Source organism: Egretta garzetta, unplaced genomic scaffold (genome assembly GCF_000687185.1).
Source record: "Egretta garzetta isolate BGI_Z169 unplaced genomic scaffold, ASM68718v1 scaffold136, whole genome shotgun sequence".
Classification (NCBI taxonomy): Eukaryota; Metazoa; Chordata; class Aves; order Pelecaniformes; family Ardeidae; genus Egretta; species Egretta garzetta.
The window spans coordinates 96,037-115,065 of NW_009260066.1; the positions used below are offsets into that span (position 1 = coordinate 96,037).

Consider the following 19,029-nt stretch of genomic DNA (forward strand, 5'->3'; position numbering starts at 1 on the left):
AAAATCACTAGGCATGAAAAAATCCTGAGCTCCATAGGTGGGCATTTCTTAAGACTGGGGCTGATTAAAAAGGAAATGTCAATGAAGATTTAGTGGGTGACAGTGTGTCTCAATAATTTAAAGTGAAGTTGAAAGCTATTCAAAACTAGCTGTCATTGCTTCAGTGAAAGAAGCCATTTCATGTATGTTTGCTAGTTGGTGGTCCAGTCAGAAACTCAGTTAGGACACGAAGAATACATGACAAAGCATTTATATGAAAATACATTCTGCCATTAACTTAGCAGTCAAGCAAAAAATTAGAACAGTTCTTTCAACAGTCTTATGTTCTGCTTTCCCACGCGCTCAAATGGTAGCTACATACAGCATGCATTAATCTGCATTAACAACATAGAAATCAGCATAGTATTGGATTAAGCTTTCTTTATTATATCTACAGGACTTTTAACTATAAAAACACAATTGATATGATTAGCATCTTAAATCACTGCATAGTTTTTCCTCCACGTGAGCTGGCAGTTTCTGCCTAACCTGGAGTAAACTGAAGCTATTGCAGGAAAGCCAGATTTCTCAGCACACAGTAATGCAAGACCATCACTGCACACTTCTCACCACAGCAATTTTGTAGGTAGTTACATTAGCAGATTTCCTGCTATGATCACTTGTTTACTACTCTAAGAAAACAAAAAGAATTTCAGTGATCAAAGTAGTAAACCAGAATCATCAGAGAACACTTGAGAGAAATCCTGCCTTTTCCCCATAAAGCATCCTTACCAGTAAATAGATGCAGTGAATTGATTTTATAATCCATAGGATCCCTGTACAGTGGTGAATAGCTGGACCCAGTGAGCAGCTGTTCTTGTGCAAACCCCATAAAGCAGCAGTACAGCTACACCATAATGGAAACTCTCCCCATGGTGTGGCTTATCTGCAGTTTCAAATGGCAACATCAGTAGGTACCAAAGTCTTTAAGGACCTGGACAAAAATAGTGACTCAAAGCTGGGAACCCTAAACAACATACTGAACCTCTTCCATTAGAGAGGAAGTTTTAGAAGACAAATGTCTTGCAGAAGGTAAGCAAAACCTGACTGCTGTGTAACAGCCTTCACAACTTACCTAGAGCACTACCATACTCCCCACCATCCTCTCAGCACACATTCAGAACTTGAATCATGCCTTTGGCTAACTGGTTCCTCTGAAGTTTTTTCTTCCATTTAGAAAACCAAACCCCAGAAAGACAACCTCAGAACCCATCAGACTACTCTCTGAACATAAGGCTTAAGTACTACATGTCAAGCCTTTTTAAAAGCTAAGCAAAAGCATGCACTTTTTTGTACAGATTTTATTGCAACACACAGGCTAATTCCCAAACACAACCTTTTTGCCTTTGTCAAAATTTAGTCACAAGACCAGGCCTTAAGACTCCATATTTGACCACATATTTAAATTCTCACATGATACAAACTTCAGAAGCAAGTCATTTGCCTAATTGCTACAAATAAAATGTTACATTTCTGTCCCAGAAGTTCTAAGTGAATTTTCTGAGGTCTTCACTTCAGAACAAATGGAAAAATCCTCATATGTTTACAAAGCTGCCAGTTGTTTCTTCAGGATACAGAGAACACTTTGAATTTTGCTACCTGAGAACTGTTGATAAGTGATGTCTATATATCACTTAATGGTGAGCCTAGGTTGTATAATCAGGATACTGAGATTATGACAAACAACATATCTACAGAACAAAATGTAATCAAAATTAAAACAAAAGGCGTACAGGTCAATAGATGCCTTATCTCTAAAGTCTCATGATATCTGAAGTATGTTTGATTTTCGTAACAGATTGGAAACAAAATTTTTGCTGGAGTTCTACGTCAAAAAAAAAAAAATCTGTATGTAAGGTAGTTTCCACAGGAATACTAGTTCTGTGTGCTTCTGCAAGTGAAGACAGTTTAAAGAAGCAGTTAGCATCTATATTGAGCTACCTTCTAATAGGAAGACTGCTTGTTTTCGAAAAATCTTCACCAGAGTATCATCCAATTCAATTTCCTGTAGCTTAGAAATGAGCTGCTCCTCATTTCGACAAACCTTCTCTTGTGCATACAAGCCATCTGGCATTATTCGTTGCTGTCCCAGCCCTATCAATGCTACTTCCACAGCCAGCGTTAAATAAGATTCCCCTTCTTCTAAGAACTTGTGTGCAGGCAGGTGCTGGTACTCCAGAGATTTGCATTGCCCCATGTTCTCTGTAAGGGGTGACAAAAAGAAAAACACATCAGCAACTCATTCTAACCCATAATCTGCCTATAATGCCACATATACAAATGCTTTCTCTGTTAAGTGTTATAAAATAGGCCTGGGAGCTCCACAACTTTAAAGCATCCTCTGTTTGCTAGTGCTCTTTACAGGCTTTTTTATTTGTTACAGTTGTATTTATGATAAAATGTATATTATTAACACCAGAAGTCCTACTTTTAGTAAAGAGTATATGTAAATTCCACACAGACCAAGCCATAAATTGCTTTAAAGAGTACTATTGATTCATTTGGCACTTCACAGACATGCCATAAGACAAAATGCTATTCCAGCCTGTAGCAGTTTACTGTCTAATTGGTGAACAAAAAGTTCTAATGGACAGGTGTAAGGAGAAGGACAACTGCAACAAATGAGAAGGCTGAATACATTTGGTAGATTGCATATGCATAGGAGGAAGTTACTTTTCAACACACAGTTTTTATTTCACAGGGTTGTTTTGGGTATTTTTACAGTTGCAAAGAATCTGATTTCCTATTTCTTTTAATTAAAGGTTCTTCCAGAATTGGTGAATATGGGATTAGAAATTTATTGAAGAAAACCTAATTGAATAGAAGGAGTTTTGAGGCAAAGCCCCAAGAAGATTGTGGATGTGCATATAAAAGAGCTGCAGGTAGAGGGATGAATCCAGTTTCTGTCCACACAGGTGGTGATAAGAAGCTACTGCAGAGGTGGAAAGAGACTGAGAATAAGGAATTAATCAGTTAAGCTCCTGGGAAGCAAATACTGAAATTAAAATGGGCGTACACATCCTACCGTAAATCATGTATCAATACTGCAACACTGCTTTCCAATTCATATGATTTATAGACCATGTATGTTATCAATTTTAAATGTTTTGTCATCAATTTGAAGTATTACGTACACTTGTAACTAAGCAGTCCAGTAACATTGTGGGCTGCATTAGGAGTGTTGTCAGCAGGTCGAGGAAGGTGATGCCCTCTGCTCAGCACTGGTGAGAACACACCTGGAGTGCTGTGTCCAGTTGTGGGCTGTCCAGTACATGACATACCAGAGTAGATCCAGTGCAGGGCCACAAATATGATTAAAGGACTGCAGCATCTTTCATATAATGGGAGTGAGACAGGTGGGACTATTCAGCCTGGAAAAGAGAAGGCTCAGGAGGATCTTACCAAAATGTATAAATATCTGATGGGAGAATGTAAAGAAGACAGTGCCAGACTCTTCTCAGTGGTATCCTGTGACAGGACAAGAGGCAATGGGCACAAACTGAAATGCAGGACATTCCATCCGAGCAAAATAAAAGACTTTTTTTACTGCAAGAGGTTGCCCAGAGAGGTTGGAGTTATTCAAAACCCAGCTGGACACAGTCCTGGGCAACCTGCTGTAGGTGACCCTGCTCTAAGCAGAGCAGGCGGACTAGATGATCTCCAGATGTGCCTTCCAACCTCAGCAATTCTGTGATCCTGCGATTTCCTGCAATTTGTCAGAGAGAGGAGAGAGCAATGTATGTGGAAGAGGGCTACTGCTATAAAGTCTTATTTGGTTTTATTTCAAGTGTGAGATACGGAATTGTCTTCAAGGATGAGTAACTGGTAATCTAAGTGCTTTCATATTTTACTTTAAACATTTTCTCTCCCTTGTGTTTTCTTAAGGAATGCAAATGCAAGTTCTTATACTATAAAAACACTGGCTTTGAAGCTGATTCAGAAAGGCAAGATAGAAAAATGCCCCTGGTAAATGAAGATGTATAGAAGACTGCTCCCTTTGCTTGGCCTTACCCATGAAGTCTGAGAATCCATGGAAGCTCTCATCATCCACCCTGCAGGCTTCCATCAGGCTACTGAAGAGGGTGCCAATGGGGTCCAAAGGGTGTCCCACCCAACCTTCAAGATTCGTTATTGATGTTACTCCTCTGTGGAGAAGTTCTGTGACAGAAAAGATGGAGGGGAAAGAAAGCCCATATTAGGCACTCAAAACAGTCATAGAAGTAAAACTGATTAAAATACTCTCAGTACAGAATTCAAAGTATTTCCAGTAGCGTCTGCTTAGAAAGAGCAAGTAGTATCTTTCAGGGTGAATTCATTGCCCTTTGTGAATATGTTAGAAGAGGGGATAAAGAAAAAGAATGAAGGCCAAACATTTTGAGCACTATCAAAGTGTTACGCGTCAAAAATTTCAACTGCAGTCTCTTTTGAAATCTCTTACTTGGTACAGTAACTCTTCTGAAAATATCTGCTGAAAAGTTAGAGCAAAGACTTTTTTTGGTAAAATATTCAGAACAGTTTCCTCATTCAAAAAGATGCAGTACCATTTTTACATTTTAAGTTAATCTGATGGCACTTAAATAAATGACAATATTTTAGAATATGTTCCAATTTCATAAATAAAATATGAACTTATCCTGCATCTAAATATTTACTGAAGTAATAAACTCAGGATGACAGCTCCTTTAAAAAAGTGCAAAAAGTTCTATTATGTATACAAGAAAAACCTATCCTTTAAGTGGATCAAGTACATTTTTTGTCATTCTAAAATTTCAGTCAAATACCTACACAGATACTTTGTTTTGTGGCCCTCACCCATCATTTGCTTAGAACATGAAAAAAGTATTTAGGACAGTGAATTGAAGGAAGTGTGGTTGTTGTAATAAATATTAAGAGATTCCCCAAATCCCCCCCCCTTTTTTTTAAAAACTAAGAGTCTTATGGCAACAGCTCCCCTTTGACTCCAACTCCCAATTTTTTTCCTCCTCGACACATATACACATCTGAACTATGAGAGATCAGGCATTACAGGTGACCATTTAAAAACTGCATATAAGCCATTATGGATGCTCTGTTTCTCTGCCTGTTACACACTAACTTGTACAAGCCTCCGCTCTCTCTTGCTCACAAAGCACCATCTTTCTGAGTAGCCATACGTATTATCACAGAGCTTTTAAATCCTCCTTCTTGCCTATTTAAATGTGTGGGCCTTCAAAGTGAAACACAGCCACACTGTCAGGAAAGTGGACTTTTTTTAAAGAACCCATTGATATGCATTAAGAAAAACAAATGTCTTACAAGTAGCATGTACTAAAGACAACAGGCAGAAGCAAGTAATACTACCAAAAAGGATTAATCACAGTGACTTCTTACTGACTCACTTATGTTCTATTTATTCTATTTTGCCTACTTATGAGCTTCACTCGTGTCATGCCCAATAAAGGCTTCAGTCCTCCAGTCACATAGACGTTTAACTTTAAATCATGCAAGTGGTTCCATGGACATCAGATCAGTCACATGAATAAAAGCTAAGTAGAAGCATGTGGTGTTTGCTGAACTAAAACCTAGAGCTGGGCTGTAGCTGCAGAATTCATCTGCTTATAGAGAAGACCAGCATATTTTGCAGTATTAAGAGTGTTTTTTAAAAATTCTATGCGTAAGAGGAAAACAAAACTCAAACCAGCGAGTCACAACATAGGAATGACAGACTTCTTTGTTTCAGGGTAGGATGGAGTGCTTTTCATACACTTTATTTTTTATTTATAATAGCATAATATTAGTTGACAGCTATAGAAACTGCTCACAGGGAAAGGGACTTAACTGAAAAATTGAACATCTAGGTACTGCATTCGCAACTGGGAATAAAAAGGAGCTGTACCATGACCAGCACACTTGCAGCAGACCTTCACACCTGCCAGTGGTACATACACACATACACACGCACAGACATAAGTGCCTCCCTTCCTACCCCCCAGGGTGAGAAGCTAGAAAAGCAGCAAAGCATTTAAGAGAACACTTGTTAAGGAAAGATACAGTCACATAAGAGACTTAGCAAATTCTCCTAAGTAAGAATACAAAGTGCTTTTAAGTTTTGTTCAAATCTAGGATCCACAATAGCGCCCAAAAAAGCCTTTTTCCTTGGGTACTGTGGGAAAAAACAAAAAGGAGGTACATAGGAACTGCCAGCTATTTTTTTTTTTAGTCAGGTGTCTACCTTGTCACTCCTTTCTGGGAAAACATCTGCACACACACTTGAAAAATTTACATATATGACTTCACACTGGTATTTTTGCCTACAACACATGAGGATACACATAGTTAAGAGTGGCAACGAAGATCTAAAATAAAATTTGGATTAAGGGATTCTTGTAGCAGCTGAGAAAGTAATTCCAGTTTTAACACGTGCATTCTTTAACCACAAACCCATCCCCTTCTTCCACCTTCTCTTCAAACTAACAACAAAGTTCAGTGTGAGATTATTTTGGGTAGTAAGGAACATGTAGCAAAGAAACTGTATCTGAAGGAGAATGTTCTTTCAAAAAAAAAAAAAACAAAAAAACCACCCGAACCCAGGGGTAGTGCTCAGAGGAACACCACAGAACATTTTATAAAAAACATATATAGAGATATATACATAATTTTATATATTTTCAAAAAACAAAAAAGCAATCCACCTCTATTCAGAAACACTAAAAGTTGAAGTATTGTAAGAGACACTTTTGGAGCAAACTGCCAAATTTGATGAATTTCTATAGTGCAGACTTTGCCTCATTGTTACCCTCAATGTCAACTTTAGGCTTACACCTCAGAAATACATAGTTCAGCTAAATTATGTATCAGAGGAAAAAAGTGTTTTAGAAACCCAACATGCCAAATGCAAACCTCTGCTTAGAAGCCTGTAAATTACACAGAGTGAATGTTTTCACTGTGTAACGAAAAACCCTGATTGGGATAACGGCCCCACCATGCCAGACATATTGCAGAAGGCAGAACAGAGCCCTTGCCCTGCACAGCTCACAACCCAGCTTACAGGAAACCTCCGACATCCAGAATGTGACGTTACCACTACTGTGATCATTTGGACCGATGAGTTAAAGTCACCTCTTTTGGTTTAGTTTCAAAACCGGTTTTCTCATGTAAAGTTCCAGTCCGGTGTTACTGTCACCTGGGCATGTCCTTTGCCCTTCTCTCTTCCCCACATTTACCTTTCTTCTGAGCCCGGAACATTTCCAGCTGTTTCTGCTGCTGCCTTCTTAGTGTATTAACAATAGCTATTGCTAGCCTCAGTGCTTCTCGTGGGTATCCATGAGATCGTAATGCGTCCACCCTCGCACAGGCTGTAGGAACATGTTCTAAAATGGAGAAAATAATTGTGGAATAGCAATGCTTCTATGTCTGCAATGGCCTGTTTTGCTAGGTTACTCAAAGGGGCTTTTTTGTTTGGGTTTTTTTTTTTTGTTTTTAAAACTATGCAAGAGAAACTTAAAGGACTACTTCTGAGCCAGCATTTCAAGGGAGCCTCTGTTCTTTTTGCCAGGCTTTTCATTCATCTGCCCACCATCCCCCCCCAAATAATGCCATAGAAAATGAACAAAGCAACAAGTCATGGAAACGTCTTTCCGGTTTAGCCACTTACCATGCCAGAGGGGCCACCCGTGAGAGTCAAAGAGCGAGTTTTCAGTGTCGTCATGGTAACAGTAGTTGGTGTATAGGTCACTGCTGATAATGTGCTGTAAGTGGCTGTCCTGCCAGTGCAGATCGCACGCCTCAATGGCTCGAGTGAACACCGTCCGATGTGGCCTGTTCGATGAATCTGTCATTTTCACAAGTTCAGAAAGCTGCATCAGCTTTTATTCATTCATATGTGAATCAGTCATTCACAGTATTCTTGTCTTCTGCCTATTCACCAACCCCAAAACGACAGCAGCCTGCCTTGTCCCCCCTCTGTGCCGAGCAGCCCGCAGATGACATTTCACATCCCATTATCACCCAACAGCTCAGGCGAAGTATGTGCCAGTCACTTTGCATTCGGAGGGTGAGATCTACAAACCAGCATGGCTGATGCTAAACAGGACTTTGCGGAGGGAACAGCTAGAGATGAAGGACATTCAACAGCACATAGCACTCCCCTAAAAACAAACTAGAAAGTATATGGCACACAGCTACTCAAGTAGCCCCAGCTTCTCCTCAGCCCCAGAGCTGCCAGGATGAGGGACAGAAACATTGCATGAAAGATTTTTAGTTGTTCTCTAAGAAGTGACATTAACTTTAAGTACTTGTACAGGGTTTTTTTTTGTCACAAACATATACAAATACTATAAAGAAAGTGAGCTACTGAGGCCATGGGACTGACATAATCCTTACTGGACATCTTCCTATGGCAAGATTGCTCTGTCGACATGGCACTATGTCTATGAATGTCGAGATGCCGTGTCAAGAGTTACCACTAGCCTGGCCCAGGCTGGGCTGAACTTCACAAGATACAGAAAGCAAAACACCTCTGTAGGGAGTTACATGCTGAATGAACATCTGTCCCCAGCTAGCTGCAAGATTTAAAAATAAACCATCTATTTCCTTCAGAGGTAATCTTCCAAGAAAAAGAAACATGGAAAAACCCATCTAAGTCCAGATCTGCCAGCTCCCAAGCATTTAATATTAAACTTTATCATAATTATATGAAATACATATCAAAATACTGAGAATCTTGAGGATAATGAGTTTTTTCCCCCAGGTAAGTATCCTGCATCTTTATCCTCAAGATTCTCAGTATTTTGATATGTGAGTTTTTTCCCCCAGGTAAGTATCCTGCATCTTCCCCAGTTATTAGCAAAGTAGCTGTCTTTGCTTGAAGATGACAAGGCTCCTTTCAGATTTGATAAATGCATTTTAGATTAGAAAGCATGATATCAAGTAATAAGAGACACCTCCTCCAAGACGGCAGTGTTGCCTCTGCATCCCACACACACCTGGCAATGCAGACTGCACGTATAGAGCACACCCCACAGATAGCTGCTTTGGTTTCTCACACACTCAAGTTTAATGCAGTTGCAACAGATCTCTTTAAATAGGTACCAAAGGCTTTAACTGCAAACAAAATAAAAACCCCAACACCAGAAGGAATACAAGATAATAGTCAAGCAATGAAACAATGGGATTTTATGTGACATATTTCAAGGACATCCAATTTTCATGCAACATGTATTTAGAAGCATCATGTGAAAAGTTAGAAGACCTAACTAAACACAAACACTTGCTTTGAAAACATTGCAGCCCCAGCACAAAAACACCACCTATTTATCCTTTCTGCAAGGACAGTATTAGTGAAAATAATTTTGGCTGGTCAATCCTCAACAAGAAAGTTACTTCTAAAAAAATGAATTCTGCAAGGCTAGAGTATATAAGATAGAGGTTATATTATATGTTGCAGTCAGTGCATATGTTTAGGCTCACCTTGGTTAGCATTTGCACCCTGAGGCAAAGCATTGGTTAAATTGGGCAGCTCGTTTCCATGGTTTCCATCTTCCCAGGGACAAACATCCACACTGTTCCACTTTTTCAGCTGTTTTAGCCAACTGGCCTTCTGCTCCAACTTGCAGTGGGGATTTAAGACTATACACATCCACAGAGCACCTGATTTTAAAAAAATTGCTAAATTATGTTTTCTATTAAAAATGCAGCAGCCAATGACTAATTGCAAACTTCTATACTGTAACACTTTTCCTCCCCTCAAAGGCTCCACTGCTTGCTTCCCAGCTATGCCTAACACCAGGCAGACTGAATTCCCAGTGCAGGATCTTGGAGCTGGCATGGCCCATCTGAAGCAGTGGAAAGACTGTACCAAGCCAACCTTCTCAATTCAAAGTCATTAAGAGATATTTTTGTATCAGGATATCCAGAGTTCACAATGCATGGCTCAGACAGGAACATCAGTCAAAAGCAAACAAGAATTCACATGAAGTTACAGCAGGAAATTACCCAAGTTGTTCTTCTAATTTTTGTATCAGAAGCAAATGTTGTTTTCTACGAACAAGAACTATGTATCTTCCAGCTTAACATTACAGGAACCAAAGAAGTGCATCAGTAAGACACGCATTTTGTAAATATACTTCCACACTCAGAGTCCAGCAGAAGTAGAAGTACTGCTGATCACATAGCTCATTCCCAAACAAACTGAGTCTCCAAGATCCAGTGAACACTAGTTTTGTGCAGTCTAATAGGAATAAGATATATCTACTGCAATTACTGCAGTAATTTGGTTACACTAGAAAATTTTTTTTACATTTTCTGTTCATGGAGCTCGAAGGGAAAACTAATTTGCGCTGACATTTCACACATACCATCACTTTGGAACCTGCTCCCTGAAACTACATATCAGGGCAGGCATAAATACATCAGTGTCTCTAGCAACAATTTTCAGATGGAAAGATTTTTCTCTAAATCAGCTGTCTCTTCATCAGTGTGAACTTTGACAGAAGCATGAAGACATCTGAAAGTACTGTTTAGCGACAGTTCATTTGCTCATTAAGAATGTGCCTTATACACTACAAGAGATTTAGAGAATATGCTTAAACTATGCAATCTTCATGACAAGCTGAAAAAAATGCAGCTGGTTCTTCTAGGATAATAAAATTCTCACATTCAAGTATTCTTTTGCTAACTAAGAATGCAAAATGGATACCCAGAGCATAGGCCATCACATTACATTCATTCCTAAAGTAGCTCGGCATGTTGGTATGCCACAGCACAGTAGCCAGTGGAAACACAGCTTGATCCTTAAGGTTTCAAGTCCCCTGCTATGCAGGCCAACATGGAATGGGGAAGTAATATCAAAGAAATCTGAAAACCACAACAAAATATGATATGTTACAGTGCAGAACACCAGAGAGACACTACACTACAGCAGATTATTAGTGCACAGTAGTTAAATACAGTATAGCAAGTGGGTTTTGTGGGGTTTTTTTGTTTTGTTTTGTTTTTAAGTGTCTGAAGTTTGCCATGGGAGTGAATAAAGCCAATACTATTTTTAAAAACTTCTTTTAAAATTAGATCATATAACTTCCTCTAGATACACTCATCAACATGCTTCACTCTCTAGAGCCCAAGACAGAAAGACTTTCTTGCAATCTGCAAAACAAAACAGAAGATGGGGCACATTGGAAAGCCTTAGAGAATAGTTAACTTAGGCTTGCTTATTTATTTTCAAAATCAAGTATCACTTGAGGGCACTAAGGAGACACTGTACTTCTCAGCATCTAACAAAAAAAAAAGCCAATTCAATACTTTGTAACCAGATTCCCAGTGTTTTCAAGCTGAAGCAAAAGCAAAGTGGAATACCTTAACCACATTTGGTATGTATTTCAATCATCCAGCAAGGCGGAACACACTACTGATTACACCATGCCCCTACAACATGAGTGGCCTTTTGTTTTTCCACATCTCAGAAACATCACTAGAGGCAAAGGAATTCACTCGCCTTCTTCAGAAGCTCCCCTATGTGTGGGGTACATCTAAGAGGCAGGAGAGGGAAGAGATACTCCAAAGTACTAAAATCTTTAAAACTTTTTGGTTTAAAGAGGGAAACTATGTCAAGCATAACTACATTGTTAGCAGTGATTGTCTCAGAAACCCAGGCTATTCTTATGCAAATGAAGCACAAGGATAAGTGTATGTCTAATAAACCCCACACAAACCACTTAAAATTTCAATAGAGCTCAACTGTACCCTGCTCCCAGTGACTTCAGGGCAAGCTGCGTGCACGTCTGAGATCTCGCCCAGCTTTCATGGCTGCCTGATTCCCTGCAGGAAGAGGAGCGCAAGACAAAACTCCAGCACAAGAAAAGAAGGGAACAGAAAGAGCCTGAGGCTCAGCTCCTGTAGCGCTACAAAGGCTACCATCTGGGAGAAGGATGCATAATGCCAATGACCCCACACTCTTCAGCCTATTTGGGTATCTCTGTTTTTTGGTTGAGTTTTTTTTCTCTCTTTTTCCCCCTAGCACGTGTGTGTTTGCTTGTATTCATATTTCTTCCTCCTCCCGCTCCATAAGTGCCTTCCCCCTCCCCGACATCTGCTCCATTCTGGCTCTTTCAATTCACTGGTTCCTGTCCTGCTCCTAGCACTAAAAAGTCTGAGAAAAATGTTCACTTGTGCCCAGATTTTTACCACATGCCCAGATTTTTACCACAGGAAGGAGCCTGGAGGATATTCTTCCTGTTTCACTCTGATGCTGCTCAGTGGAAGCCCCCTGAGCTGGCCCTTAAATGTCACCACCAACCTGAAGCCTTAAAAGGCCCCAAACAAGAGGTTCTGTATTTTCTGCCTCACAGCTCCCATATGGGGAAGCTGCTGATCACGGTTACCCCTTATTACAGGTAAGGCTTACAGAAAAATGAAGTGCAGCTAACTTGTAATTTGTTGGGAAGGTATCTAAATCCGTTTCCAGTTACTTCAGCCTGGAAACTGCTGTTGGCAACAGTCTATATTGTTTCCCAAAATACATTCTTAGCATTCTCTATTTTACCTGTTTGACTAGATTTAACGATGTCACACCAATGTCACCCACAACAACACAAATATCTCACTAAATGGAAAAAAAAAAAAAAAAGAGAAAGCGTTTGTATATTCTGTTTTCCTCTCTTAACACAGCTCATTCTCCTCCTCCTCCCTCCCTTTCCCAGGCACCATGTATCTTTTCATATTGGTTCTCAGCAGGCTGACATCTTCCCACCACAAAGGCCATGCTACTAAACCAAAAGCAAAGTTCTGATTTGGAACCCTTGACTGTGACCTACATCTTCCCAATATAAAACTCCTCACAGCACAGTGGCAAAATGAACACAACCCAATATACAAAAATTCCATTCCTCCCCCCCCCCCAAAATTTGAAGATATGACATGCTGCAACTGCAATTTGAAGTTAATTTCACAAGGGAATGACTATTAGAAATGTCATACTGCAGTGAGGAATTGCCTATTTTGGTTCAACACTAATCCTTTTGACCTGGAAAAAACCAGCTTTGCCAAAATAGACCTTTGGTTCAGACAGCCCTCCTGTCTGAATGCACGGCTGTCATTCATCTTTAGCATGCCTCACACCACAACAAAAATAGGTTACATTACTGCTTTACACAATGCATGCCTTCCTTGTACATACCACAGAACATTGGTACTTTTGTGTTTCTTGGGAGACATCCATACCTTTGAATTCATGGGGGAGAAAGGGACAGCATGCCTTTACACTGATTAGGATTTAAATATGCAAATTGAAAAACATTAAGAAGCATTCAGTCACTGTAAAAGTAGATGTTGTAATAATTACACATCCTGTGTATGCATGTATTCATTAAGCCAAAGGGAGTGCAAGGAATGTATACAGTCTCCTGAGAGACTAAGCATTGCTCAGTTTTCATAAATCCTGTTATATTTTACCCTTGCCCCAGTAAAAGGGAAGGTGGTGATGGAAACCATTCTAGTGGGGGGCTAAGACACTCACCAGGACTGAAGATCCAGCATACAATTGTGTTTGAATATTTGATTACAGTCTTCCAAAGAAAACTGCTTTTCCTAGAAATATTATGCTACCTTGTCAGAGCTAAGCTTGGGTCACCATTTCCTCATGTACAATACATGTGCAATCAATGGCTGAGACTTGGCCTTTGCTGTAGAATTTTACACTTAATATACATAAGATCAATCGATTTATTTGCAAAATTAAAATACGCAAGAAACAGATGCACATCTACTGTGACATTTCTTTGCCCTTCTCATTAATGCACATCTCTTTCTTAGAAATATAAAAGCCCAAAAGCTACCAGGTTAGTAGCATTTGATAATTTCAAAGAAAATGGAGCCAGGTAATAATCAAGATAATTCTCTTTGTGGAATAGATAAATCTGCTTCAGCAGTTGCTGCACACTTGCCACTGTGCCCCAGTTGAGCCTAATCAATTCTATCACAGAAGCATCACTTTCCAGGATTGGAAGTGCCAGAATAGAAACAGTACTAGGAGGCAGAACCTACAACTTCTTGAAAGTAGAAGTGTCAGCAAAGGATTTTAAAGTGGTTTATATCTGTTTTTTAAACACGTATGCACTTTCACCAGGACAGCCACTTGGAAACCTCAAAGAAGGCAGCATATGGTATTTATTGCTTCTCAACAAGAAGGACGAGTGTATTCAGAATGACTGGTAAAGCCACCTCCCTCCTCCAGGCACAGAGAGATCTCCATTAGAACAAAGCATAATCAGAAGTCCCACTGGAGAAGGCTCCAATTAAACAGTTGCTTTTATGGAATAGTGAAGATAGGCAAAGCACTTCAGTGCTGTTCTCTCCTCCATAAGAACTGCAAGGAAAAGTACTCTCAGCATTCACTTGGATCCAAGTTGCAATTTTATTCATAAAAACAACTCCTTAATGCATTCTGGTTTCTCTGTGAAGGCTTCAGAAAAAAAGGCTTTCTATGGGTGCTGTGTTTCTTGGAGAACAGAATGTTTCATTTTGCTCTAATTCATCCTATTACTGAATTAAACTTTGATGTATTGGTCTTGACAAGTGCTTCATGCTGATTGTATTGTGTATGATAGTATAATCACTCCCCATGCATTTCACACTAGCTGGCTGATTAATGCAATAGATTACCTGCAACACTGATGGCAAGAGGGAATCATTGCCCTTCTCCACACTAAACTCTGAATGTGCATTAGAGAGAGCAGAGGTGTAACCCAGGGACAAAAAAAAAAAGCCTAATTCCTTAAGTTTCCCTTTATTTCTTGCTGCATACTGCTGCTCCAAAGGTTGAAGGCACATGTGTATTTAGCTGAAAGGAAACAGGTATTTACATATTGAGATTCTATTCTAAGCTATCAACTACGTGTTCTGACCTCTGTGTGTCAAGTTACAAAAAACTCCCGTTCTCGTCTTGTACATTTTCAACTTTTAGCACAATGGAAAAAGGAACTAACCAAGCACTTCTGTCATTTTGTGTGAGCCTGTTGTTTTGGGTTATGCTTTTCTGAGTTTGTTTTAGAAACTGCTGCATCTTTGCAGAAACTCAGTCATTTGACCAAAGGGTTTCATTTAAGAACAGAAATGTGCTTGGAAGTTGCAGTTTACAGTATCATAGCCCAAGACTACAGTCTCCCTAAGAGAGCACTTAGGATCTGTCACATGTCCATTAGATGCCCCTCTATGCACCTACACTACCCTATAACGTAACCACTGTGGCAAGGCATGGACTATTAGCCTACAAAGCTAGAGGAAAGTATAAGCTCCTGCAAATGAATCTCACTGATTAACTTCCCTAATATTCACAAAATTATTCATTCATTTGTTCACAAACAATTAATTGAAAGTAAAAGCATTGCTAATACTGGCACAAATAGTATAAAAATACTCCTTTATGAGTATCTTACTATGATTCTTCAAAATTTTAAGTAGTTGCCAATATTGACAGGTAGGTGGTAAACACCAATATGTTCCCACCCAAAACAGAGATCAGATATTTTATCACATATGTGAACTGGTAATACACTCAGCAGTCACAGTCTATTTTCAGAGACTTCGACAATTTTCAGAAGAAAAATTAGTGTGACTACTAACTATAAATACACTAACCTACCTCTATTTAAATTTATCATTGAGATGAATGAATTATTCCCACAACTAATTTTTTTAGGAAGATGCAAAACTGGAAAGTTTCATAAGTTTGTCAAAACAAGATACTCAAAGAGATGAAAATACCTCAGGTTTGCTTTTTTTTTTTAAAGAAGTGGAGCAAGTGCCAATACTCCCTTGCATAGGGGGAAGTTCAGAAAAAAAGTAAGATTGCCACAACTATGCTCACAGAGTGTAAATAACCCACTGTAACTGACCAGAAGAACACATTCTGATTGGCTAGTCTGAATTCTGTCCTACTCTACAGCTCCTCGAGTTGCTCTTGTCTTCCAGTCCAAAAGTGATTGTTCAGTTTTTACAAAAACAGGATACTTCAATTAAGATTTCTAATAGAAGAATCTAGCACAATTCCTGGTTAGCTGATCTACTGCCTGGCTACCACAACTCAAAATTCTAAGCTTATTTCTAGTTTTCTAGTTAAATTTGTCCAGCTCCAGTTATAATTCTCAGCTACCTTTTGTTTGCTTGGCAGAAGTGTCTTTCCTATCCATTTTTCAGTCTATGTAGGTATCTTAAATTACAAGGGATTTCCTTTGTCTTGCTTTTACAGACCTGAGCAGACTGAGATTCTTGCACCTCTCACTTTAAATTACTTTTCCAATTTTTCAGTTATTTTTCCAGTACCCACTCAAGACAGAAAACTGGAAAATATCACAAGGCTAGACTGCTGGACTACAGTAAAGCTCAGAGAAATCAGTGAAGATTCAGTAATTCCTCTCCATAAATCTATTACTTCTCTCTAGGTCTGGCATTTATTAGAAGTGGTATTGGAAAATTAAATGGCAGATTAATGTTACTGAAGTATTAAAAATAAAAGAGAGGAGGGAAAAAAATAATGCTAAGTACCAGCTTGGGCTCATAGTAAAACTCTGCTTTTAATCTTGGCGTCACGATTCCACAATTAGGGCCACAATGAGTTTTGTACTAGTGTTAATACAGAACAATTTTTTAGGACATTTTAAGTCTGTTAGTTCAACAGCTTAGGCATAAAAACTTCAAAAACTGTTTTAATGTGGGTACTTCAAGAAATTTGGCTCCTGCTATAAAAGTAGTTCCCATCCAACTGAACTAAGTGGAAACCCAGACTTTCTGTACGGCATTAAAAGTAAGCCCCTCAAGCAATGCTTATAGACTAAAGTTAATTACTTTCACCATTATTCCTCAAATCTGATAAATGCCACAGGAAAGAACACCCTCTTTGAAAATTGCTCCCACTTACTCTCATACTCTGGCCTCATATACCCTCATTTCAAATATCATTATGGCACATGCCCATAATGAAGGAAGATGGAAATCATCCTGAGAAGATGGACAGAACCCATCTTTGCAGAACTGCAGCCTGGCTTCATTCACCGGGGAAATGAAGTTGACAGCAACAACCAAGTCACTCCAGGGCCATGACAGCAATTTCTTTAAGTTGTCATCCATAACTCAGGCCTTAGAGCAACAAAACTGTCTTATGATGCTAGCTCAGAAGTACTGTTAATTTAGTGCCTTCAACAGCATGAATCATTCAAATACACTGACATATATTAACAGCTTATTCTGTGAAAAGAGCAGATGTAACCTTAAGTACACGAAGGTACATGTGTTTTATAACTGTATGGCAACCACACCATGGCAGCTAAGAGCAACTAAAAGGAAAGTAAAAGAAGGATTATCAATTCAGCAAAGAGCCTACTGGATACATATTTGTGCCTTCAACTGTATTGTAAGATATCACTCTACCTAGAAGTCCCACAATGAAAGCCCAAGGGTGCAAAGCACAGTGCATCCCACTTCCTTTGAAACACAGCTCTTCCTACAGCTTTCATGTCAAGTCCAGAAATGTACTATCTGCAACTGATTAATCTAAACTTAGAAATTTAAAGTTAACTATTTTCTACAGGTGCAGGGCATTGGTACTGTCCTTAGCTTTAAGGCAGAACATGATGCACTTAAAACTTGACATACTCAAAGAAATCATGAAAATATGGATTGGCACTCAAATTTGAAACGCAGGAGCCTCGCTGTACTGTTTTTGAAATACTATAAAATATGGGGAAAAGTGACTGTTTCTGCTGCATAGCTAATCCTAAAAAGGGATGGCATTAAGTATGCAGCTCCAGAAAAATGGTATTAGAGCATAAAACCTGTAATGAATGCTTAACTTTAGTGATTCTTTTTCATGGCAGCCCTGAAGTAGTCATTGAATCTGGCATCACAATGGAATTTCTCTAGGGGTATATTGGCAACAACCCTAGCTGCTTTTGTCCTTTTTTCCCCTCCACTTAAGTACTAAGCAGAGATAATCTGTTTAGAACAGCTGGCCTGTCCCATTCATACAAGTTTGTCTCTCTAATCGCAAAGGGAAGGAATGCCTGAGACAGAAATATAGATGGAGAATAGCTTAATTTAGTTAAGGTTAAAAGAAGCTAACTTGGTATTTTCTAGAGATGAATATAAACTTACCAGAAAAATTCAGAACAGTTTCCAAATTTAAAAAAGTGTTATTTAACACTCAATCATTAGTTTGCTCGTGGCAAAATGGTAATTAAATCTCTCTTAGTTAATCTAGAACAATTCCTTGCCTAAATTCAACATTTAGAATTAAGTTTTAGATGAGGAGCAAAGTGTTACTAATAAAAATTTAGGCATGATCCTTCACAAAATGCATTTACTATTTCTCTACATGACATGACCTTGTAAAATGATATTTCAGTTTTAAATTTTAACACAAAAATTATCACTAATCCAGAAAGTGGCCAAAATATCAGCAAACGTGAACTCAAAGTAGACCATCAGGCTGTTCCAACGTTTAAAAAGCAGCCCACAGTAGGGCAAAGTGCTCGTGAGAACCTACTAAGAATACTAGAACTACTAGGGCAAAGACATGTTATTCCATTGAGGAAATACATTTATGACAGCAACCCATTTAGTATAACAGAAAGGATTCCAATGATGTGACTCAGGAAAGCTTTATCCCATGAATGAGGATCATGGCAATATCATGAGAGGTTCCTACACTTAAAAACTTCAGATACTAACAAGTGGTTGAGGTAGACAGGAGAAGCTTATGGATTAAAGCATGGACACTACCCAGCTAGAAGTACAGAATACCTTAAATTCTCCTCAACATCATAAAATAAGATGACCAGAGACCAGGATCAGCATGACACAAACCTAGAACATATCTGCCAGCTTCATCCACTGCCCTGCCTTGCAAGAGCTCTTTGGACACACCCTCTTCCCCATGACACAGCCATCATATTTTTGTTCCACAAGAAACTAATCCTTGACTTTAAAAGACAGCTCTCCTCTCCCTTAAACAGTTCTTAAAAT

The 19,029-nt window shown here is 39.0% G+C and overlaps 1 protein-coding gene across 1 annotated transcript in view; it reads right to left on the reverse strand.

Moving 5' to 3' along the window:
* ZSWIM6 (zinc finger SWIM-type containing 6) overlaps positions 1-19,029 on the reverse strand; it is a 53,715-nt gene that overhangs the window by 17,900 nt on the left and 16,786 nt on the right. Inside the window, 5 exon segments of the mRNA XM_035896602.1 lie at positions 1,981-2,241; positions 4,051-4,197; positions 7,242-7,388; positions 7,673-7,849; positions 9,487-9,666. Of these exon segments, the coding sequence (XP_035752495.1) occupies positions 1,981-2,241; positions 4,051-4,197; positions 7,242-7,388; positions 7,673-7,849; positions 9,487-9,666 (912 nt within the window).